Consider the following 24,330-nt stretch of genomic DNA (forward strand, 5'->3'; position numbering starts at 1 on the left):
GCACACACATGCCAGCAAACTCACCAACAGTCTTCACCTCCTGGCATGACCCTTCCATGCCTGTCCCTGGAGTCCGTGGAGCTCAGGACACAGGAGATTAATCCAAACATAGTTGACCTGAAGCAACACGCTGGTCAGGTGCAGGGCCAGGACTAGATCCTGGTCTCTGACTCCCTGTCCAGTGTCCCTCCCTGGCTGGCCAAGTTCTCCTGTTGGAGGGACTTGAAGCTCCTCTCCTCTCCCAGCCCTCCCTCCGCAGCCTTCCCAGAGCGCCAGTGCCTCTCCCCCCACCTCCCCCATCACCATCCCTCCTACCTTTCTGCAGAGAGGCCAGGCAGAACCGTGCTCATGGCCACATCCCTCTCCAGTCAATTGCTTGAACATCTGCCTGCCTCATTAACTAAAATCCCACTGTCTCCTTCCTGTCTCCCCAACGCTTTAATTGCTCAAGACCCATCCAGGGCCACCCAGGGGTACAGGGAAGTAAGCAGGGGTTCTACGCCGACCTCTGCTGCAGTTTCTTATTGCTGCCACATGGTGTCGCTGTGAGGCTGCAGGACCCTCCTCCTGCCCATCCACACTGAGGCCCTGCGTGCTGAGTGCTATGCACAGGCCTGGCGGTGGGGGGATCATTTCACTCTGGCGGGCCACTCTGCTCGTACCCAGCCCCAGACCCAGGGCACCAGCCAGCCCAGAATCATGGCTCAGGACCAGTCCAGCCTCAGTTAGTCACTAAGAACCGTCCTCCCACCACTGCCTTCCCTCCCTGTAGATCCTCCTCGGGGTCTGATTAGATCCCAGCCCCTTTATCTCCTCTCAAGAAGGAAGGCTCCCCTCAGTGGTGTCCCACAGGATTCCAGGGCTCCCCACCCCAACCCAGGCAGGAGAGCCCAGTGAGGACAAGCTAATGTTCTGGACCCTTCCTTTTGAAAGAAGAAAATAATAATAACAAATTAATTCTTTTTCAGGGCACCTACCACATGGGCCCAGACAGGATGGGTGTCTGTGTGACTGGAGAAACTGCAGGCTGGATTCGGCCCCCAGATATTTTTCTGTTTGTGTGTGCCAGGGCCTCGAATGTTCCCTCAAGGATGCATTCCTTTGATTTTTAAAAGGACACTGGTCTTCCAGAGTTTCTTATTAAAAAACACTTCCTGAGCAGGGTCAGGCCCTGGCCTTCTTTCCCTTCTGTCTAAGTGGGGATTGGAGCCTTAAAGCAGTAGTGGTCCCTAACCTGATTAGGGTCCTGGGGCCTTTTGAAAATTGAGTGAAGTTTTGGAGTGGCTCTTCCCCAAACTGCACATATGTAAATGCACAAAAATCCTGACTGTGCTTTCAGGGGCCCTTGAAGTGTACATTGACCTGGACCTGGGTAAGAACCCCTTACTGTTAGGAACTAAACCCACGGGACGAGGGTGGGGTTGAAGTGACTCCGGAGAGAGCTCAACCCTTGTCTCCTCTGCAGTTCCGCCGAGGGCCCCGTCAGCAAAGGCCAAAGGGCCGCCTTGTTAGCTACTCTGGGCAGCTGGCCTGGATCACATGCAGCATCCTGCTGGGTCGGTGAAGAAAGGGCTCCAAAAGAGGCAGCCCCGCCTCTAGGCACATGCTGTCTGATAACCAGTTCTGGGCCCCAGGAAGTGTGTGCTCTTAATTCAGCTTCCCATCCCACCAGCCTAAATGTGACCACCATCCTTTCCTGTCTGACAGCCTAGCTCCCTTGACTCATTTACAGAAATCTTCCACCGCCTCCTAGATTCCAAGCCTCCAAGCCCCACCACTCCTGGTCTATTTTAGAAAGGCCGAAAGCAGAAGGGAGTAACACTGGCGTCTGTCCTGTGCCTGGCACCAGCTGGGCAGTTTCTGTGTGCTCTCATGTTTCCTGCTCAGTCCTGCAGTGGAGGTGGTTATTCCCATTTGGGACAGAGAAGTGATGCCCCTAAGGTCACACGGCAACCAAGAGGCAGTGCTGGGTTTCAAACTCAGATCTGGCTGGTTCTAAACCTGTGCTCCAGGCCTCGTGAGCCCACATAGGTTGGGCTTGCCTAGAGCCTAAGGCCACTGTCTCCTGGTGCTAGAAGCCGCACGTGGGTCCACAGGGAGAGGGCCAGTGATGGGGCACGTCCTGGCTGGGCACTCTGGCCCATTTCTGGGCCTTGGTTTTCTCGTAAGTAAAATAGGCCACCTCCTTCACTGGAGCACTATGAGGATTACATCAGAATCCGTACATAAAGCACTTAGCATAGTGGCTGGTTCTAGAAATCCCAGCCGTATTTGACCCTAAACCGGGTGAGCCAGTGGCCCAGACCCTGGGGCCTGAGGGAGAGGAGCATGCCTGGCCCAGCTGGGGTGGTTAAGGGGTCCCTGGACGGGGCAGGAGTTAGAGAAAAAGGATTGGGGGCTCCTGTCTGCAGGGCTGTGATCACTCCTTGCAGCCCTGTAACAGCCACAGAGCCAGCCCGGACCGGAAGTTTGCCCTCCTTGGCAGCCCCGAGGAGAGGATGCAGCTGGGCCAGTCAGTCCAAGGAGGGAAACAACTCCTGGTGGCTTTCCAAGACTTCCTTCTCGTCTGGCAGCTCCCCTCCCCAGCCTTCGGGCTCCTGCTCTGAAGGCTCCTCGGGGCAAGCTCTTCCCTCTCCTCACGTAGAAAAGCGTAGAGCGGCTCTTCATCCCCACCCCTTTGCTTTTCTAGCCAGCCAGCAACCAGCAAAGGTTTGATGAGCGAGGGCGCTGGGCAGGTACTGGGGAGCCTCAGGAACCCGTCCTCTGCTGGGGGAGGCAGGGAAGCTGTGGTCGCCACTGCGTGAGGGGTGCAGGGTGCAGCCACGTGCTGGAGGTGCAGGGCGATGAGCTCTGTGGGGGTGACGGCGGGGGCTGCAGTTGTCTTGTGGTTCATAATGCAGAGGTGGGCCTTGTCACCGTGGCTAAAGGACTAATAACTCCATTCTGTCCCTTCCGTGAGGGGAGGCTGCCTGGAAGTTTTATCTCGGTGCTATTCCAGTGATTTTCAGATGCTGGGAAGCAGGGTGTGAAGTTAGACATAAAATAGAACTTCCTTGCTGCAGAAGTAGTACCAGCAGCCTGAGAAAAGCTCATTATGGGGATGGCCAGGTCCTTGACAACCACGCCAGCTTCTGTGGGGGATCCACCCCTTAAATGGTAGCAGGACCTGAGAGTCCGAAAAGTGCCAGCAGTGGTAAGGAAGGGGTCAGTACGTAGTGTGTGGCTAAGCCTGTGGGCCCGAGCCTCAGGCTTCAGTCCCATTTCCCCCACCTACCAGGGTGTGTGTCTCAGTTTCCCCGACTGCAAAATGGTTGTAGTGTTTCCGTGGTACAATAGATTTTACTATGAAAGTAACAGTACCTGCCTCATAGTCTTGTTAGGATTAAATGACTTAATACCTGTCGCACGTTTACAACAGTGCCTGGCACATAGCAATTACCATTATTACAGTAGAGCATGAAATCTTATAATTTGGTAAACACACAATCATTAGAGTATGAGATCAACACTTTTTGGTTTAGGGGTGTGTAATCAAAATTTCTGGGGACTACTGTTCTTAAGCACTACATTCAGCTTCCTTAATCGTATGAGACACTACAATCCCTTGAAAAAGTAACTATGTCCTACTAGTATGAAGGTTTTATTATGATTCTGCAGTGAGCACCCATGTTGGGGGTGGGGGAGCAGCCCTCTGCTTTGGGAAAACCCTCAAAAATCCGGAAGTGGCACCTCAACCAGTGGGGGTGGAGGGTAGGGAGTGGTAGTTCCTTCTGGAGTGCTGAGTGACCTTGTTGCTGAGTTTGAAGCCTGGGGAGGGAAGGGCAAGGAGGGGACAGGCTCAGAGTGAAGTGGGCTGCAGTGGCACAGGGGTCTAAGAGATTCCTGGAGTGGGGCTAGGCCCTGAGCGCAACAAGCTGGGGTGGGGAGCAGGAACGGAAGTTCTGTGGGGGCCTGGGGTCTGGTTGAGAAGGGTTGTTGGGAGTATTGAATACTGTGACACGTGTCAATCAGCCTGCCTTGTCTCTGGAGCCCCCGCGCTTGGCACAGTGGGATGTGGGGTTGTGAGATGTGGGTGTGTAGGTGAGGCCAAGGCGACCCCGGGAGGGAGACAAGCAGTGCTTAGAGGCTGGGAGGGGTATTTGTTCAGGACCGGCCTGGTTTGTAGATGGAGGTATCAAGGATCAGCAGGTCTGTCTCTTTCTCTCACACACACACGCACACTCATCCGGGTCTTTGCCCCTTCTCGGACCATTTGCCTGCATACCTTTCCCACCACTTCTCCTGACTGACTCTTACATATTCTTGAAGGATCAGCTGGGCCAACTGGGAGCTGACTGTGTGGTTCAGAGAAAGGTGGCCGGGGACAGAGTGACAGAAGGAAGCTCCGGGCTGCCCCTAAGGCATGGCCAGAGGTGCCCAGAAGACCTGGATGTCTGTCCCTGGTCCCCACCACTCACACACAGGATGCTTGGCACCCACAGGTTCCATGTTTCGAAACTGCACACAGGGCGGCTGGTCGGAAACCTTCCCCAGGCCTGACCTGGCCTGTGGGGTTACCGTGAATGACTCGTCCAACGAGAAGCGGGTAAGCCTGTCAACCCCCTCGGTTCTGGGATGGGGCCTGCAGGGTGAGAGGTCCCTGGGAGGGGGCAGAGTGGAGCCAGCCCAGGGCCAAGGTCAGGTGGCCTGGGGGCTGCCCGTCTCACCCACCCCTCCCCTGCTCATCGCCTGGGGTTCAGTGGGCTTCACTGCCCTGGTCTATCACCTGGAGATGACGGTCATGAAGACCATGGCACAGAGAGAACTGCCGTGTGCCACCGCGAGACTGGGGTGATTTAGTCATGAAACCAAAAGAGAAGCGACATAGTGGCTAAATGGTCGGAGCCAGGCTCATGAGTCTGAACCCCGACCTGTGACCTGGGGGAGGCGGGGAGGACTTCTCTGTGCCTCGGCTTCTTCATCAGGAAAACGGGGTTAATAATAGTTCTGCCCTCACAGGCCTGTCAAGAGAACTAAGTGGGTTAATATGTGGAAGTGCTGGGAAGGTGCCTGGCCATAGTAAGTGCTCAATGAACGTTTGCTCTCAAGGGAGTCAGAAGCTCTGAGGGGAAGGAGAGAGCCCGGCGCAGGGCAGCCCTGGTCTGAGAAAGAACGCTGTGAGCTGTGGGCTGAGCTTCTTCGGGTGCCTCCCGAGGCCCCCCCTGAAGGCCCTCTGTGGCAGAGAACCCTTCCCTCCTCGCTTTTCCTGACTGATTGGTACACATCCTTCAAGACTCACTCCAGGGCCGGCCCTGTGGCTTAGTGGTTAAGTGTGCGCGCTCTGCTGCTGGCGGCCCGAGTTCGGATCCCGGGCGCGCACCGACACACTGCTTCTCTGGCCATGCTGAGGCCGCGTCCCACACACGGCAACTAGAAGGATGTGCAGCTATGACGTACAACTATCTACTGGGGCTTTGGGGAAAAAGAAATAAATTTAAAAAAATAAAAAATAAAAAAAAGACTCACTCCAGCCCATCATCTCCGGAAAGCCCTTTCTTCCCCTCCCCACAGGAGGGGCTCCCTTAATGCTCCGTGTTGGCCTCCAGCTACTACTCACCATGGTATATTAAATAATCAGCATGTGCCGTGTGCATCCACCTCTCTCACTAAAGCATCAGCTCCTCAAAGGCTTTCATTCACTCAACAAACATTGATTGAGCACCTACTCTGGGCCGGGCATGAGTCTAGGCGCAGAGATAGAGCAATGATGAATCAGAAAGAGGCTTACTCACTTCCAGGCCCCCAGTGCCCCCACAATGCCTGGCACCTGCAAAGGACCCAATAAGTGTTTATCGATATACTGAACATCTACCGTGTGTCAGCTGTGTAATGCACAGTTACATTAAATCCTCAAAAGGATTCACTGTTAGTTCAGTATTTTCTCCATTTTGCAGATGAGGAAACTGAGGCTCAGAGGGGTTAAGGAACATGCTTAGAAAGCAGTGGAGGCAGGAGTCAAACCAAGTCTAGTTCCACAAAGAGCCAGTGCTTCATCCTCTGTCTTCTGCCACCTCCTCATTAAGATGTGTGCCCCCTGGGAGATGCACTTTAACAGCTCCAAGAGCTAAAATCCCCAGCGGGAATACCATGGACAAGCTTGCTTGTCCCTTGGAGGGTAAGGTAGGATGTTACAGAAGCATGGAGGGGGAGCAGCAGAATTAAGGGAGAAAGGATGAAGTTGGGAGGCAGATCATAGCCACCTCTGAGTTTTTTCGAAGACTCCTCTCTCTATAGCCAATCAGTCTTGCTCTATACGAGGGAGACTGGTTGGGGGACCAAGATGGAGCATGAAGTTTCTTCCCTCCCAGGGCTTGTCATTCAATTGGAGGAAACACATGAGGTCTTCAGATCTGGCCAGAGTGGACTAATTTAATAATGGGATCCAACAAGGATTGATCAGTGGGTACAGATGGTTTTGGAGGGGTCGTGGGTAGGCTCTGACTTCTGCAGATTACCATTTCTCTCATTGACTTATATGAAGAAGGGGGCTTATGTGTAAAATTTGTAAAATCCATAAGATTAGGAGAGAACATTCTTATGATGGGTAGCAGGATGGAGGTTCAAAAGGCTGCTTTGGGCTGCAAATAACAGAAATTTCCAACTGGCTTAATAAGCAAATGTGGCTCCTGTAACTAGGGGTGCAGAGAAAGGTGTCAGGACTCTGATGAAGCAGCACCGCAAAGCCACCAAGGACCAGGTCCTTTCTGTCTCTCCTGCATCCTGGTGGCTTCTTCCCAGGGCTGGCACCCCTCCCATTGTAAGACTTCCCAGGCCTGCCTGTCTGGGAGGAGGGACAGCCTGGCTTCCTACGGCTCCTTCCTAAGAGCAAGAAAACTTCTTACCCAAACCTCCGGCAAACCTGTCCTCACATCTCATTGGCCCAAAGTGACTTGAGCCTGCCCACCCCTGGACCATCCCTGGCAGAGGGATGAGAGACATGATTGGCTTAGGCCTGCGATTCTCAAACTTTTTGGCCACGGGACCCTTTTACACTCTTATGAATTATTGAGGACCCCAAAGAGCTTCTGTTTTTGTGAGTTATATCTATGAAAACCGCACATGAGAACTGTTGACTTAGACTAATTGGCTGTGAAAGAATGGAGCCTGGGGCTTTAGTTATGATGTTCATGGTAGAGTTGAAACTGTTAACATCCCAAAACTTGGAGCTGAAATTTAACAAAGATAAATGCAAAGTTCTGGACTTAACTCAGAAAATTAATTTTCCAAAAATAGTGGAAAGGAAACTTACCTTAGCTTCAGCTCACATAAAAAAATAAAATAAATAAAAATCACTAAGATTAGAAGGGTTTCCAGACATGATTCACTGGTCCCTGAATGCTGGTCTGTAAACTGGCACAAACTTTGTCATTTATTCTAAGATTTGAATCATCCTGATTTCTTATTGTTGAAATGTCTTTTTTTCTTTTAATCAAGTGATGGTGAAAATATGCATTTTTGGTTGTCTTTTTTCAACTTTTTACTTGGCACACACTGCTCTATTTTTGACAAACGCAATAGTGGACTCAGATTAGCAGAAAGACCAGGCACACCTGCCACTTGGGTAAATAAAATGGGGTTTGCTTACCTAGAGCAGAGGTTGGCAAACTACAGCTCTTGGGCCAAATCTGGCCCACCACTTGCTTTTGCAAATAAAGTTTTATTGAAACACAGCCACAGCCATTTGCACTACGATGGCAGAGTTGAGTAGTTGCAAAAGAGACTGAATGGCACCCAAAGCCTAAAATATTTACCATCTGTCCTTTTATGGAAAAAGCCTGCTGAGCCTTGATCTAGAGGATACAGGAAGAAGGGGAATACACAGCAGGGAGATAGGCAACTTGATCCAGGACAGATGGCAGTGAGGTGTCTAGACCCCAAATCATCTGGGGGTGGTGCACAGTTGCAGATGTCAGGGGCGGGGGCAGCGAGGTCATGTCAGGCCTCCTGGGACAGGGCTCTTTCTGGGTCAGACTTTAAAGACACAGGCAGGAACGGGTCTGCATGAGAGCTGGCCCAGGTGTCCTGAGGATCACCTGGCAGACAATGACCCCAGCCACAAGATGGTACAGAATATTCAGCCTGAACCCTTGTCACCGTGCCTCCTCATGCTGCCACAGGCTGGCCCAAACTGCTCCCGAACTGAGGGCTGCAAAACCAGGCATCCCTGGGAGTGAGGCTGAGGCCCTCGGCTCCGGGCCTGCACACGGCAAGATTGTAGGTTGACACACGGAGCGGGGGAAAATGAACATGCATTGAGTGTCTTCTAAGTGCCACGCATTTTCTAGATACTCTACCTGATGCCTTGTTTGTTTTTCCAACCAGCCTGCAAGGTAGATATTATCCCCATTTTGCAGATGAGGAATCTAAGGCTCAGAGAAGTTAAGTAATTTGCCCAAGGTCACACAGCTGGTGAGTACCAGTCCTGGGTCTGGAACCCTTGTCTCTTGGCTCCGAGCCTGTGTTCTTTCTTGGCAATCCACTCCTCTACCACCGTGGAGCAGGGGCCATTCTCTCCTCAAGGTCATTTTCATATGAACAGCTGTTTCCCTAACACTAGGTTTCCCTCACACTATTCTTGTGCCTATTTTTTTTTTTTAAATTAATTACCCTTTTCTTCTGGTTATAAAATCGTACTTACCAACAGTAGAAAAATGAAAAGCATAGAAAAAATACAAATGAAAGTAACAACTCTATCTGCAAACTTATCACCCAAAGCTTACCACTATGAACATCTGACACATCTCCTTACGGTCAATCATTTTTGATCTACAAAAAAGGGCAATTTCGTATAATTCAACCTAATCCTTTTTTTCGCTTGAGGAAGATTCGCCCTGAGCTAACATCTGTACGAATCTTCCTCTATTTTTTTTTTGTATGTGAGCTGCCACCACAGCATGGCTGTTGACGAGTGGTGTAGGTCCGAGCCCAGAAACCAAACCCTGGCCACCAAGGTGGAGTACGTCAAACTTAACCACTAGGCCCGGGGGCCAGCCCCAAGCTAACACTTTTTTTTTTTTGCATATAACGGGAATCATACTGTACATGTAAAATTTGTATTCTGCCTTTTCACTTAACATTATGTTCTTAGCATGTCATGATGTCTTTTAAAACTCCTGGTAAGCAGCATTTTAACAGTGGCATAACATTAAAATAATTTTGGTTTAAAATAATTTTGTTAATGATTCTTTTATTGTTGGACATTTGAGTGTTTTTCACAAATAGTTCTGTGATAAACATCTTTATATTGAAATATGTTTTTATGTCTCTGATTATTTCTTAGAATTAATCTCTAGAGGTAGGCGGGGGGTCAAAAGGAATGCATATTTCAAAGATTCTTGATACGTGCTACTTTCCAGAGAGAGTGAACGCATCTTCACTCCCACAATACCCTCACTATACCCTCATGGAATATTATTACTTTGAAATATTTGTTAATTTTGTTGGTAAAAAATGGTATAGCATTATTGTTTTAATTTTCATTTCCTTGATTCTTCTTAAGATTGTTGTACAATTTATTTTTTTGAACCTAAAAATTGCAGGCTTTTACATTTATCACAACATGTCACAATTTAATTTTTTGCCCATTATTCCAGTCCCTTGAGATCTTTGTGAATGAAAGATGAGCCAATAGTGTGACGTGGCTGCTTAAGTAAATGCCTGCTTGGTTGCATTAATAAGAGTGCAGTGTATAGATCGGGGGAGGTGATGATCCCATTCTACTTCTTCCTGGTCAGAGAACACATTGGAGCTTCTCAGCTATCTGATTCTGGGTATCTTATTTAAGGACGTTGACAAACTGGAGTATATTACTTGAGCAAAATGGTGAAGGGTTGTGGAAAAGAGATTAAAGATACAGGGAATATTTAATGCTGAGAAAATATGTGAGGGACGAATAGGCAGAATAGCTGTATTAAGAAATGACAGGCCTCTCTGGATGATCTTCATAACTTTTCTCTAAGTCTAAAAAACTATTCTAAAATGAAAAGTTTATTTTTAAAATAATGATGGACCTTCAGTACAAGACAAATTCAGTTTAAGTGGCTCCAGAAGCAGAAAAAGAACCAATAGGTACAATTTAAAAGTAATAGATTTTAACTTCACATGAGAAAAAATTATCTAATATTTTATACTGTTGTATACCAATTAACTTCCTTGAAAGGCAGTGAGCACCTTGTCCCTGGAGGTATTCAAGCAAAGGCTTGAATTCAGAGTGATGGTAAGGGGCCTTCTACATGGGATAGAAGTTTGAATTGGCATCAGATGATCCCCAAGATCTTTTCCAAAGTTAAGATGTTAGGAGTCTATGAATTGGTGTCCTTGGGGTATGAACAGAATAGCAGTCAGAGTTGAACCCCTTCAACCCCTGAAGCCTGAAGCAGGTCCACTCTGGGGCAGAAAAGGGCAGAGCCAGCCAGGTGGGCGAGTGGGGCTGACACACACCTGTCTCTCTCTGCAGCACGAGTACCTGCTGAAGCTGAAGGTCATGTACACCGTGGGCTATAGCTCCTCCCTGGTGATGCTCCTGGTCGCCCTCAGCATCCTCTGTGCTTTCCGGTGAGAACACGCTGCCAGCTCTCCGCCTCCCCAGCCTTCCCCGGGCGCAGACTTTGGGTCTCTTTTCATTGCTGAGGCCAGAGAGAGGAAGGTCTGTGTGGGCAACTTTATCACTTCTTGATCTAAAGCTTACCTGTGGCAAAACATCGAAGTTCCCATGACCGTATTCATTCTTTCATTCATTCAACGTTTACTGAGCATTACTAAGAACTTACTGCACCAATTGCTTTAACATGTATTATTTCTAATTTTCACACAATGCTATGAGATAGGTATCATTACCCTCCATATTACAAGTGTATTAGCCAGACTCTTGGTTTCAAGAAACAGAAATCCACCTTAAAACAGCTTAAGAAAAATAAAAATGACCTGAACCACATAATTGACAAGTTCAGGGACATCTGGCTTCAGGCATGGCTGGATCTAGATGTTCAAAGCTATCAGCAGAACTAGGTCTGTCTCCCTCCATTTCTCCACTCTGCGTTGGCCTCATCCTCAGGCAGGCTTTCTTCAGGGGTGGCAGAGACAACCACCAGCAGCTGCAGGGGTACATTCTACCAGCTCAGCAACGCCAGGGCAAAGAGGGCCTCTTCCCCATTAGTTGCAATGAAAGTCCTGGGGGACTTCTTATAGGGCTGGCTTGGGTCGCATGCCCAACCCTGAGCCAATCATGCAGCCAGGGATGGGGAGGTCTGATTGGTCCGGTCTGAGGATGGAAGGGTGGAGTCACCCCTTCCCCAGAGCTGGAATAGTTCCCCATAAGAAAGCCTGGTTCTGGTCCCAGAAGACAGGGAACAAGTTACAGACTTCTGACCCCTGCAGCAGAGGAGGAAACCCAGGCTCTGGGAGGGGAAGAGGCTTGCTCAAGGTCTTGTAGCTCCTAAGTGGCAGAGCCTGGGTCTGATTTCTCCCCACAGCCTGTGTTCTTTCTCTGCCGCTCTCCCCCTCCCAAATGGTTGCGTGCCTCCCACACCGCTCACTCTTCTTAACGATTCTGGGAGCTGAGATGGTGGTAGGTCAGAGCAGAATACAGCATTGCTCCTATACCCCCAGCTTTTTTTTTAATTGCAAAATGAGATAGGGTAGACTGGGCGTCTGGGGGCCCGGGTTCTCATTCAGGCTCTGCCAACAGAGATACAGAGAGCTGTGTGACCTGGAAAGCACACTGGGGCAGGAGCGGGCCTGGCTGAGCCCCAGCCTCTCCTGACTCTGGTGCCCACGGCCCCACGTTCTTTCCCTCCAGGAGGCTCCACTGCACCCGCAACTACATCCACATGCACCTGTTTGTGTCGTTCATCCTGCGCGCCCTCTCCAACTTCATCAAGGATGCCGTGCTCTTCTCCTCGGACGATGTCACCCACTGCGATGCCCACAGGGTAACAGGCCCGCATGCCCCAGGATGTGGCCAGGCCTGCCTGCCTCCCCCAGCCTAACTGTGGAAAGGTGGCAGCCCAGTTGTCCTTCCCCTGAGTCCATACTGAGGCGGCACTTAATGCCTAGGGTAAAGGGGCCAGCACTGGGGCTGGCAGGAAGTTCGGGAGAATCCTGTGTCCCCACAGGCACAATTTAGGTCACATATGAGAACAGTTTGTTGGGAAGCCCATGGGGGCTGCTGTTCAACTCCCAGTGTCCGGGAGTGGATTCACCACTCTGGGAATTAGATGCACAGAGAGACTCCTCTTTTCCCTAATCCTGCCAGATCCCAGCTGTAGATAAATGACCAAGTCTAGGGAGGGTTGGGGTTGGTTGTAGGAAGAAAAGGGTGAGCATATGCCCATGTGTCTGCATACACAGGTCTTCAGTAAAACAATCATGTTTTGTTAAATCTAAACCTCTTCCTCCTTCTGAATGCTGAGATGAGTCTTAGTTCATTGCAATATCACCCATGTGTCAGTTGGAAATCCCTTTTGCTGGACATACCAGAAAACTGCACATCAGTGGCTTGAACAGATGGGTTTTTTTTCACACGTAAGCAGTCCACAGATGGGCAATCCAGAGGTGGCACAGTGGCTCCATGATGCCATGATGGACACAGTCATTTTCCCTCTTTCTGCTCTGCCATCCTTGATTCCATGCTTTACACTGCATGTTTGCAATATGGCTGCTGCAACCCCAGGCCTCACGTCCATGTTCCAGACAAGAAGGAGTAAAGTCAAGGTTAAACATTTTTTCTCTTTGGGAGGCTTTGCCTTTTCATTTGGGAAAGAATGCCTTCTCTGAGACTCCTATCTATGTCTCATTGGCTAGAACTGTGTCATGTGACCACACCTAACTGCGAAGGAAGCTGGGAGATTGTTTTTCCGCTATGGTAGTCTCCACAGCAGAGGCAAGCAGGGAGAAAGGGACCAGAAATTGAGATTGCTTCAGTCAACCTGCCTGTGACTTCTCGCCACTCACATCTGTGATTCCTTACAGATCTGTTAACTTTGCATTGTTTATAGTTTTTAGCGTGTGTGTGTGTGTGTGTGTGTGTATTCTCTGACGAAAACTGAGCGGCCCCTCAAGAAGGGCCCACGTGTCTCAGGGAGATTTCCAGGATGAAATAAGAGCAGGTGACCGGGAGTCAGGAGATTAAATTCAGGCCCCGCCCCGTCACCGACCAGCAGTGGAAAAGTCCAGCAACGTCCAGCAGGGAACCTTCTCAGCTTCCACTAAACATCAGACTCACAAGCCAACTCTGGGCCACGCCTGGAATCAGAGTCCATAGGAGGCCACAGGGCAGGCACACAGCTGGCCAGCAGGGCGGCACCAGGCCAATGACGGACATGTTCTTGCAGCAATCCATGCAGCAGCCCTCGGGCCATCCCAGGAGGTCCTCTCCCCAGGGGACAGCTCAGTGAAGGGAAAGGAGACCTCACAGGATGGATTTGGAGCTGTGCTGGCATACAAGCCTAATGCCCCAGAAATCCATAGGCAGAGTTTCCAGGGATCCCTGCGAGGGACATGCCTGTTATAAGAGTCACTGCGTGAGGGAAGGCCAACACCGTGGCATCCCCATCAGGTATTTAGAGGTCTCCAGTGTACCAGCCAGGGGCCATTTTTCCTAGAATCAATGTTGCCTTCTAACGTCGCTGGCATGTCCCTTCTTCATCTGTTTCCAGGGAAACTGAGCTTGGAAAGAATTTGTTAACTCTTTGCTCAGAAATCCTTTTTATTCTCTAGGCCTCAGTTTCCTCATCTGAAAAATGGTGGAGTTGGGAGTTGAGCAGTATCTGACACAGTTTTACAAGTGGCAGCCAGTTCCAGAATTTTATGCACTTCCTGCTTCTGTGATGGCCCATTGACCATCTTGACCAAGGCTGTTGGCCTGTGGACTTCCACTCTCTAGAGGTTCTGTGGGCCTGGTCTTCTGATAGTGGAAGGCCACAGGGGATGGCCATGGGCCTCAGAGGCTTGCTCTGTAGCCTGGCCCCTGATCCCTCCCACACCCTGTCACTTCTTTTGGGGCTGGGCACCAAAGGGAAACCTGCAGGTCACCCAGCCTGTGACTCACCTGCCTCTCTCTGTCCAGGTGGGCTGTAAGCTGGTCATGGTCTTCTTCCAGTACTGCATCATGGCCAACTACGCCTGGCTGCTGGTGGAAGGCCTCTACCTTCACACACTCCTCATCATCTCCTTCTTCTCAGAGAGGAAGTGCCTCCAGGGATTTGTTGCCCTCGGCTGGGGTATGTTTCTCCATGGGTAGAGTGGCTGTGTGGTTTGGGAAAGGGCACTGAGCCAGAAGGATTTGGTTTCCAGTTCCAGCTCCACACTTAGTTAATGCTAACTTGTGTAATCTTAGACAAGTTGCTTGATGTTTAACTCTCTGGCCTCAGTTTATTAATCTGTCAAATGGGAAATACTAGCTAAAATTTAGCCCCAACTTCTGTCATCCAAAGCCTTTTACCGTTTGATACCACCCAACACTTGTTGCCTCATCTTTGTGACATTCCATTCATATGTCCTTATTCTCGTGTCCTTTCTGTAGGGTGCTTTTGACTGTAGGTGTCAGAAAATCTGCCCTAGATAGGTTTTAAACATAAAAGAAATTAATTGGCTCATATAACTGAAGAGTCCAGAGATCACCAACTTCAGATGCAGCTGAATCTAGCAGCTCAACAATGTTTCTTTCTGTCTTTCTACTTTGCTTCTGTAATATTGGCTTTCTCGTTAGGCTAGTGCTTCCAATGTAACTGCCAGCAGCTGCTGAGCTACTGGCCTCCTCGTTACATCTAATGAGAGAAAGAAGGAGGCTGTGTCCCAGCATTCTCAGCAAATATTCCGAGGTTCACTCTGATTGGACCAGCTTAAGTCTCATACACATCCTTGAACCAATCACAGAGGCCTGAGGGGATAGACTACACTGATGGACTTAAGCTACTTAAACCACATGACTTCCCAAAGGAAACCAGGATTCAGTTTCTAGGAAGGAGGGAAATGGTAGCAAGAGAGCCAACTGCAAGCCCCATTACATTTCTTCCCCCTTTCCTTTCTGGTCAATGAAGATGATAACAATTCTCATTTCTTGGGCACTAACTATGTGCCAGGCATGAGCTCAGCGCTTTCCATGGATTATTATTAATCATCAAAACAACCCCCAGAGGCCTCTCAGAGAAACCTCTGCTCAGATACGTGACGTAACTTGCTCAGGTCACACTGTAGACAAGGGCAGACCCAGGACTCAAACCAAGGTCTGTCTATTTCCAAAACCCCTTAACTCTTATTCTGCTATTAACAAACATCCATCTACCCACCCATTCATCTATCCACCCACCCATCCATCCACCCACCCATCCATCCATCCATCCACCCATGTACCCACCTATCCATCCATCCGTCCACCTGTCCACCCACCCATCCATCCATTCGTCCACCTGTCCACCCACCCATCCATCCATCCATCCACCCGTCCATCCATCCATCCATCCATCCATCCATCCATCCATCCATCCATCCATCCATCCATTCATCCATTGCTCATTTGATAAACATATGTAAATTACCCACTGGGTTCTAGACAGAAAGCCAGGTTCCTGTGAGTGACTCACAGGTGTATAGGGATGGTCATGTGTATCAGCCATTTGCTTCATTTGGTTTCTTCTTGGTGCCTTTAATTAAGAAGAGCCCCAGCCAGGAATGCCCTCCACTGTCTTTTCTGCTTGTCTAAATCCTTATGTGCAAGGGCCCTGTCTCCTCATCGGAGAAGTCCATCATGGAAGTCACCTGAGCTGGCAGAGCTGGCTGTGCCCTCCTGCTTCTGGACTTTGGCAGCCTGATTAGCACATGACCCTTGGCCAGCGGGAGCTGTAGGGCTCTGCTGATCTCTGGATATCTGCATAGGCCAGTAGTCCCAGAGTGTTTGGGGACCAGGGACTTGCCTTATGCAGCCGACTCTGCAAAAAAGCCCCGTTTGGAGCCCAACTCACTGAGCCTTGAATCCCAGATCTGCCAGGATTTCACCGTGTGAACATGGACAGTTTCATCATCTCTACTATCAGGATCATAATTAATTCAACATTCTTTGAGCACTTCTGTGTGCTCAGAGGGGCTTATAGACATTACAAAAAAACAAAACAAAACAGAAACAGTTCCATCACTCAAAGGGTTTGTAGTCTGGTGGGGAGACAAAATTGCTCTAAGATCTCTGTCACAGGTGTTCAGGAGGTTTGAATGAAGGTCGGCTCAGAAAGTCGGCAGCTCTCCAGCTGTGAGAGGCCCTTCTGTTGCAAAAGCAGGGGCCCCTCCTCAATTTGTACTCAGCTCCTTTCCCCAGAGACAGGTTGCTTAAATGAGTACACGCCCCCTGTAAAACTTTGCAAAAAAAAATTTATTTTTTAAATAGAAGAAAATTACCCTAGTCCCATCTGTTGAACATTTTCTGGGGTTTCCTTCCAGACTTTTTTCCTACTCACGGTTTTCCCCACATAGTTGTGGTCATTTGGTATGCAGAATTTTGAATCTTGCTTCTTTCCATTAACACATAAGCATGCTTTGTATTCTTTAAACTCTTCCATAAACATTTTTAACTACTCTGTGGATGTATTTAATCAAATACTTATTATTTGGACGTTTAGATTGTTTCTAATTTTTCACTATTATGAATAACACAATGATGAATATTTTATAAGCAAAGCTTATTCCATGTAATGTAGAATCCTAGAATTGAGATCACTGAGTTAGACAGAGTGAATATCTTTAAGGTTTTTAATACTTATACAAGCTTTTAATTTTTCAAGGTGACTGGGGTGTTAGTCTATGCCCAGAAAAGAGTGACACCTCTGGCTTTTATGGGGATGAACCCAGCTTCACTCACTGAGGGAACTTAAACTGGTGGTTCTCCAATTGGTGCCGGCTTTGGGGTCACATGGAGGGCGTGTCAACCCCAGCTGGCTGAGCCGCACCCCGAATCTCTGAGCCAGTGGGCCAGGGGTGGAGCCAGAGACTGCCTTCTAACAAGGCTCCAAGGGACCTGGACATACTGGTCCAGGGGCCACACTGGGAACCCTTGTTTTGTCCGTGGCAAATTATCCTCGGAGACTGAGATTGTCTTTGCCAATAATTTATTTCACACAGCTTTGCTGTGGGAATTATAATTTATAATAGTAATACAGGCATACCTCGTTTTATTGTGCTTCATTTTATTGTGCTCTGCAGACACTGTTTTTTACAAATTGAAGGCCTCTGGTAACCCTTCATCGAACAAGTCTATCGGTGCCATTTTTCCATTTGCTCACTTCGTGTCTCTGTGTCACATTTTGGTGATTCTTGCAATGTTTCAAACTTCTGCATTATTATTATATTTGTTATAGTGATCTGTGATCAGTGATCTTTGATGTTACTATTGTCATTGTTTTGGGGCGCCATCAACTGCACCCATATAAGATGGCTAACTTAATCGATAAATGTGTGTGTTCTGACTGCTCCACTGACCTGCCCTTCCCTCGTCTCTCTTCCTCTCCTCGGGCCACCCTATTCCCTGAGACACCACAATATTGAAATTAGGCCAGTTAATAACCCTTCAGTGGCCTCTAAGTGTCCGTGTGAAAGGAAGAGTTGCAGGTCTCTCACTTTAAATCAAAAGCTGGAAATAATTAAGCTTAGTAAGGAAGGCATGTCGAAAGCTGAGACAGGCTGAAAGCTAGGCCTCTTGTGCCAAACAGTTAGCTAAATTGTGAACGCAAAGGAAAAGTTCTTGAAGGAAATTAAAAGTGCTACTCCCATGAACACATGAATGATAAAAAAGCCAAACAGCCTCATTGCTGATATGGAGAAAGTTTTAGTGGTCTGGATAGAAGATCAAACCAGCCACAACACTGCCTTAAGCCACAGCCTAATCCAGAGCAAGGCCCTAACTCTCTTCAGTTCTGTGAAGGCTGAGAGAGGCGAGGAAGCTGCAGAGGAAACATTTGAGGCTAGCAGAGGGTGGTTCATGAGGTTTAAGGAAAGAAGCCGTCTCCATAACATAAAAGTGCAAGGTGAAGCAGCAAGTGCTGATGTAGAAACTGCAGCAAGTTATCCAGAAGATCTAGCTAAGATACTTCATGAAGGCGGCTACACTAAACAACGGATTTTCAATGTAGATGAAACAGCCTTATACTGGAAGAAGATGCCATCTAGGACTTTCATAGCTAGAGAGGAGAAGTCAATGCCTGGCTTCAAAGGACAGGCTGACTCTCTTGTTAGGGGCTAATGCTGCTGGTGACTTTAAGTTGAAGCCAATGCTCAGTTAATCTTCTGCAAATCCTAGGGCTCTTAAGAATTATGCCAAATCTACTCTGCCTATGTTCTATAAATGGAACAACAAATCCTGGATGACAGCACATCTGTTTACAACATGGTTTAAGCCCAGTGTTGAGACCTACTGCTCAGAAAAAAGGATTCAAACTATTACTGCTCCTTGACAATGCACCTGACCACCCAAGAGCTCTGATGGAGATGTACAATGAGATTAATGTTGTTTTCATATCTGCTAAAACAACATCCATTCTGCAGCCCATGGATCAAGGAGTAATTTCAACTTTTAAGTCTTATTATTTTAGAAATCCATTTCATAAGGCTATAGCTCTCATAGATAGCAATTCCTCTGATGGATTTGGGCAAAGTTGAAAACCTCTGGATTTACCATTGTAGATGCCATTAAGAACATTCTTGATTCATGGGAAGAGGTTAAAATATCAACATTAACAGGAGTTTGGAAGAAGTTGATTCCAACCCTCATGGATGCCTTTGAAGCGTTCAAGACTTCAGTGGAGGAAGTAACTGCAAATGTGGTGGAAATAGCGAAAGAACTAGAATTAGAAGGAGATCCTGAAGGTGTGACTGAATTGCTGCAATCTCATGATAAAACTTGAACAGATCAGGTGTTGCTTCTAATGGATGAGCAAAGAAAGTAGTTCCTTGAGATGGATTCTACTCCTGGTGAAGATGCTGTGAAGATCGTTGAAATGACAACAAAGGACTTAGAAAATTACCTAAACTTAGTTGATAAAGCAGCCGCAGAGTTTGAGAGGATTGACTCCAATTTTGAAAGAAGTTCTACTGTGGGTAAAATGCTACTGAACAGCATCACATGCTACAGAGAAATCATTCATGAAAGGAAGAGTCAATTGATGTGACAAACTTCATCGTTGTCTTGTTTTAAGAAATTGCCACAGGAGGCCAGCCCGGTGGCATAGTGGTTAAATTTGTGTGCTCTGCTTCAGCAGCCCAGGGTTCACTGGTTCAGATCCTGGGGTCAGACCAGCTCACCGCTCATCAAGCCATGCTGAGGCGGCGTCCTCCATAGAGCAACTAGAAGGATGTACAACTAGGACATACAACTATCTACTGGGGGCTTTGGGAGAAAAAAAGGAAAAAAAGGAGGAAGATTGGCAATAGATGTTAGCTCAGGGCCAATCTTCCTCAAAAAAAAAAAAATTGCTTAAAAAAAAAAGGAAGAAATTTCCACAGCCACCCCAACCTTCAGCAACCACCACCTTGATCAGTGAGCAGCCGTCAACATCAAGGCAAGACTCTCCACCAGCAAAAAGATTACAGCTCACTGAAGGCTCAGATGATGGTTATAAATAAAGTATTTTTAAATTATGGTATGTACATTGTTTTTTGGACATAGTGCTATTGCACAACTAATAGACTACAGTATAGTGTAAACATAACTTTTATATACACTGGGAAACCAAAAAATTTGTGTGATTCATTTTATTGTGATATTCACTTTATTGCTGCGGTCTAGAACCTAACCTGTAACATCTCTGAGGTATGCATGTATTCCACAAGCCAATAGTATACAGGATGATATCTCTTAACATAAAGAAATAACATACTACAAACCAATGATAGATTAATGACACTATTGTTCCAGGCAAAGGGGAGATGACAGAAATAAAGTCCAAATTTAGTTGAAGTGTGCCTTTCTAGGAGGTGGTTCTCGGAAGAGTTGGCTTAGCCAACCAAGAGCTGAAGTCTACTGCCAACGGGAAGTGAAAGTCCCTTTTGCTACAGCACGTTGCCAGGGAACGAAGGCGCTGGTGTTGGTGGGCAAGATAGTCTCCTTCACGGGCCGCTGCATGGATTGCACGACTGTGGCAAAGAGTCGCCTTGCCCAGGCAGGAGCTAATGCCCCAAGGTCTTCGGGAAACTATTTAGATCAGCAAAGGTTAGCCTTGCCCGGACTGAACACTCGTGGTGAGTCCTCACAAACTCTTGGTCTAGCCATTTAGCCACTCCATTTGTCCACTAGCCATAGCTGCTCCTCCGGGCGTTCTTACTGATCAGCCCCTAGTGGGTCCCCGCAACGGCCGAGCCACTAAGTGCTCATGGACAATAGCAGGTGGCCTTGACAACATCCTGCTTGCATCCAAATAACTTCACTCTTGTCGTGAACAAGTGGATTTGAAATCATACCAAACCAATACACAACTCTGACTAAAGCTGCTATTAGTTTTTCACACTTTCCCACCAACTCTCTGTTAAAGACAGAAGACAATGAACGGGTGGCTCTCAAAATCCTTGTTCTTTGCCCAAAGCACCCAAAATTAAGGCAGGGAATTTTTTAAAAATTTGTTATTTTTATTAAAGTCATGCATATACTTTGTTTAAAGAATTAAATAGGACTACAAGGCTTATAATGAAAAGAAAAACAGTCTCCTGCCCCCACTTCTGCTCACCAGAGGTAACACCCTTCAACTCTTTAGCTGTTCCTCCTAACATTTACTCTCATGTTTCTAAACAATATTGTGCTATTTCTTGATTTGTCCATTTTAGGCATTATTTGTTGACTATGATGGAAGGTAAGGATGTAAAATTTTTCCTCCACCACCTCCATCCTCCCATTAGAGTTTTTCACAGTTTTTGGTTAAATCATATTCAATGTGTACATCATCATGTCTATGTAAATATTGTTTACTACTGAGCCAAGGGGTGTACAATGATTATACTTTCAATATTTTACTTTTTGTTTTCCATGGAGTGATTTTTAATTTACTTATTTGTTTTGTATTGCTGTCATTAATTCTCCCAAATTCTCCAACAGAACTGGAAAATCCTCCAGTGCTATTTTCCAAATCATCAAATGCAACAGGAAATCTGTTAGTTCCTGTGTTTGGTGTTTTCCTGCTGTATTAGTTTCCTAGGGCTGCCGTAACGAATCGCCACAAATTTGGTGGCTCAACACAACAGAAATTTACTCTCTCACAGTCCTGGAGGCCAGAAGTTCAAAATCAAGGTTTTGGCAGCATCGATTCCTTCTGAGGGCTCTGAGGGATAATCTGTCCCATACCTGTCTCTCGGCTTCTGGCGGTCCCCGGCGATCCTTGGTGTTCTTGGGCTTGTAGCTGCATTACTCCAATTTCTGCCTCCCTCTTTGCGTGACCTTCTTCCTTCTGTGTCTCCTCTCTCTCCCCCACCCCCTTTCATGGCCTTCTTATAAGCATGCCAGTCATATTGGATTAGGGTCCCAGTATGATTGGCATCCTCATAAATATGACCTCATCTTAACTAATTACACCTGCAAAGACCCTATTTCCAAATAAGGTCACATTCTTAGATTCTGAGTAGATATGAATTTGGGGGGGATACTATTCACCTGAATATATCCACTAATGTTCTTTCTAGAACCTTCTGCTCTCCTGCTCTATTTGGGCTAGTTGTTCTCTAGACTTGCTCAACTCTCTTAACCTTCATGCTGAGAATTTCCTTCATTTCCCTCCACAAACCCTATTCCTTTATTTCTTGTCTCTCTCTCTTTGGTTTACTCTCTAGCTGTGTTGGAGCACATCCTCCAGTATCTGTCTAACAAAGAGTGCATGGAAGGTACATTTTTTTGCATTGCATATCTGAAAATATCTTTGTTCAACTTTCACACCTAATTTATAGTTTTGCTGGGCATAGAAATTAGGTTGAAAAATCATTTTCCCCCAGCCTTTTGAAGGCCTTCTGTTTTGGCATCTGGTTATGGGACGTGCCATGTCATTCTGTTTCCTGAGTCTTTTTATTCCTCTCTCTGTATATAAGCTGCAGGATCTTCTCTCTGTGCCCTACGGTTTGGAACGTCTTAGGGATGCACCCCCTGGAAGTCTGTTTTCATCCTTTTTGCTGGCATCTGGTGGCCCTTTCATCTGGAAACCCACCTCCATTTCTTGGACATGTTCTTACGGTATCTATTTGTTCATTTCTTTCCCTCTGGTTTTTATCTTCTCTTTCTGAAACTTTTAATCAGATGGTGCATGTCCTGGAATCGACCTCTAATTTTCTCATTATTTTCCTCCTACTTTTCATTCCACTCTTGGTGTTCTGCTTTCTGGCCTTTCTCTTTTCCTGGTCTTTATCTTCCAGCCCATCTATGAAATGTTTTCATCTGATTATCATATATTCAATTTCTCAGCCCTCTTCCTTGTTGTCTAAGTGCTCCTATTTCCAGCATCCTGTTTGTGTCTGGCAGATGTAATCTCTTCTTTTATCTCTCTGATGATATTCCTTGGAATTGTTTGGTTCAAGTTCTGCCGGCAGCCTGTATGGTCTGTTTCCTCTGAGTTCCTTTTCTCGGGTTGTTTTGGTCTTTGTCTTTTATGTAATCAGCTTTCCTCAGATGTCGGACCTTGACTGTCTGCTCATATTTAAGAATGAGTCATTTCAGAGCCGAATGAAGGCCCTGTGTCGGGGGGCGGGGTGTGCCTCTCAAGGGAGACTGGGCTGGAAGTGGCCTCTGCATTGGGGAGTCCCCCCCAGCATCGCTCTCTATAGGCCCATTCTCTGGGGCTGTTTGGTTCCTCCAGAGAAGAATCCTTTTATCGACTGCCTGGGGTTGGGGGTGGAGGGCTGGAGCATGGTGAGAGACCTGGCTGCCAGAGGTCTGAAAACTGAGAGGCCTGGGCGTGGGGCTCCTACAATTCAGCCTATAGACGAGCATGTCCATTAGAAATAGAATCTGAGCCACGTATATACCTTAAAATTTTCTAGTAGCCACAGCAATCACAGTAAAAAGAAACAGGTGAGATTAATTTCAATAATATATTTTATTTAGCCCAATATAATCAAAATATTATTGTTTCAACATATAATTAATATAAAAATTGTTAATAACATGTTTTACCTTCTTTTATTTGTACTAAATAAATCTTCAAAATCTGGTATCTGTCTTGCACTTATAGCACATCTCCATTGGGACCAGCCACATACCAAGTACTCCATAGCCACATGTGGCGAGTGGCCACTGTACGGGATGGCACAGGTGTAGACCGTCACTCCATCCCCTCTCCTCTCTGCAGAGGTCCTCTGGAGTCTGGCCCAGGCTCCCGGGAAACCCGTAACCCCTAGGAGCCTTCAGGATCCGTCTGATCCTGTCTCAGTTCCCAGAGCATCCCCGTTACCCGTGAAACACAAGGCTGCACATTTACACAGGATTTACAAGGGGGTTTCCGTGGTACCTGCTCCCTCCCTCGACTGGGATAACTGACCGTGCCGTTCCTCATACGGGTGTGGACAGCTGAGTCCTCTCTCCTCCGCCCCTCCCTTTATTTTTACTCCTCAGGTTCCCCAGCCATTTTTGTTGCTTCGTGGGCTGTCGCCAGGCACTTTCTGGAAGATGTTGGGTAAGCTGTTTGAAGGAGAGGTAACAAGTATATTTTATATTGTCCAGTTCTTCAAATGGGATGGACACTTCTTTGGAGCTCTCTATGAGAGGGCTGTTTCTCAGACTGGGGGCCACAGGCGAGTTCTCTGGAGTGCGAGGCTGCTGAGTGCGCAGCTCCCCGGGGCGTGAGTTTGCAGATGCGCTGAGGCCTGCACCCTCCCTGCCTCCCTTCCTGTCTCCCTTCCTGCCCTATCAGCTCTGTGGTTAGGTCAGGTGCCAGACAAAGCTGCCAAACTCCAGGCAGGTGCTGCTCAGGGAGGAAGCTCTAAGGGCCAAACCAGCTTTTCCTTCCTCCTGAGATCTCCCCCGCCACCACCCCCCACCCCCGGGTGTTAGAGAGTCCTGCAGAGCCAGGCGCAGGAGAGCAGCGGCAGCATTCTCAACAAGTCCTGATGGGGACAAAGAGGTCTAGTCTTGTCCTCGAAAGATGCGAGGCGCTGAGGATGGAGGTGAGCCCGGGGGGCCTCCTGGGAGTAGACACAGGGAAAGAAAGGCTGCGAGAAGCCAGGGAGGAAGCGAGGCAGCACGGCAGAGTGGGAGGCAGCTTCTCCTTGGCGTGATGACACAACCAGGCTGAGAAGTGGACTAGGTCGGATAAGGCTTACAAGTATCTTCAGTCCAAATTCAAC

At 47.7% G+C, this 24,330-nt stretch overlaps 1 protein-coding gene across 1 annotated transcript in view; it reads left to right on the plus strand.

Moving 5' to 3' along the window:
* Positions 1 to 24,330, plus strand: part of SCTR (secretin receptor) — a 75,937-nt gene that overhangs the window by 40,703 nt on the left and 10,904 nt on the right. Inside the window, exons 4-8 of the mRNA XM_004423899.3 lie at positions 4,482 to 4,585; positions 10,496 to 10,593; positions 11,837 to 11,969; positions 14,105 to 14,258; positions 23,600 to 23,660. Coding sequence (XP_004423956.3) covers positions 4,482 to 4,585; positions 10,496 to 10,593; positions 11,837 to 11,969; positions 14,105 to 14,258; positions 23,600 to 23,660 — 550 coding nt within the window. The remainder of the gene's footprint in view (positions 1 to 4,481; positions 4,586 to 10,495; positions 10,594 to 11,836; positions 11,970 to 14,104; positions 14,259 to 23,599; positions 23,661 to 24,330) is intronic.

This window comes from Ceratotherium simum, chromosome 9 (assembly GCF_057802395.1).
Source record: "Ceratotherium simum simum isolate JZ-2026a chromosome 9, ASM5780239v1, whole genome shotgun sequence".
NCBI lineage: Eukaryota > Metazoa > Chordata > Mammalia > Perissodactyla > Rhinocerotidae > Ceratotherium > Ceratotherium simum.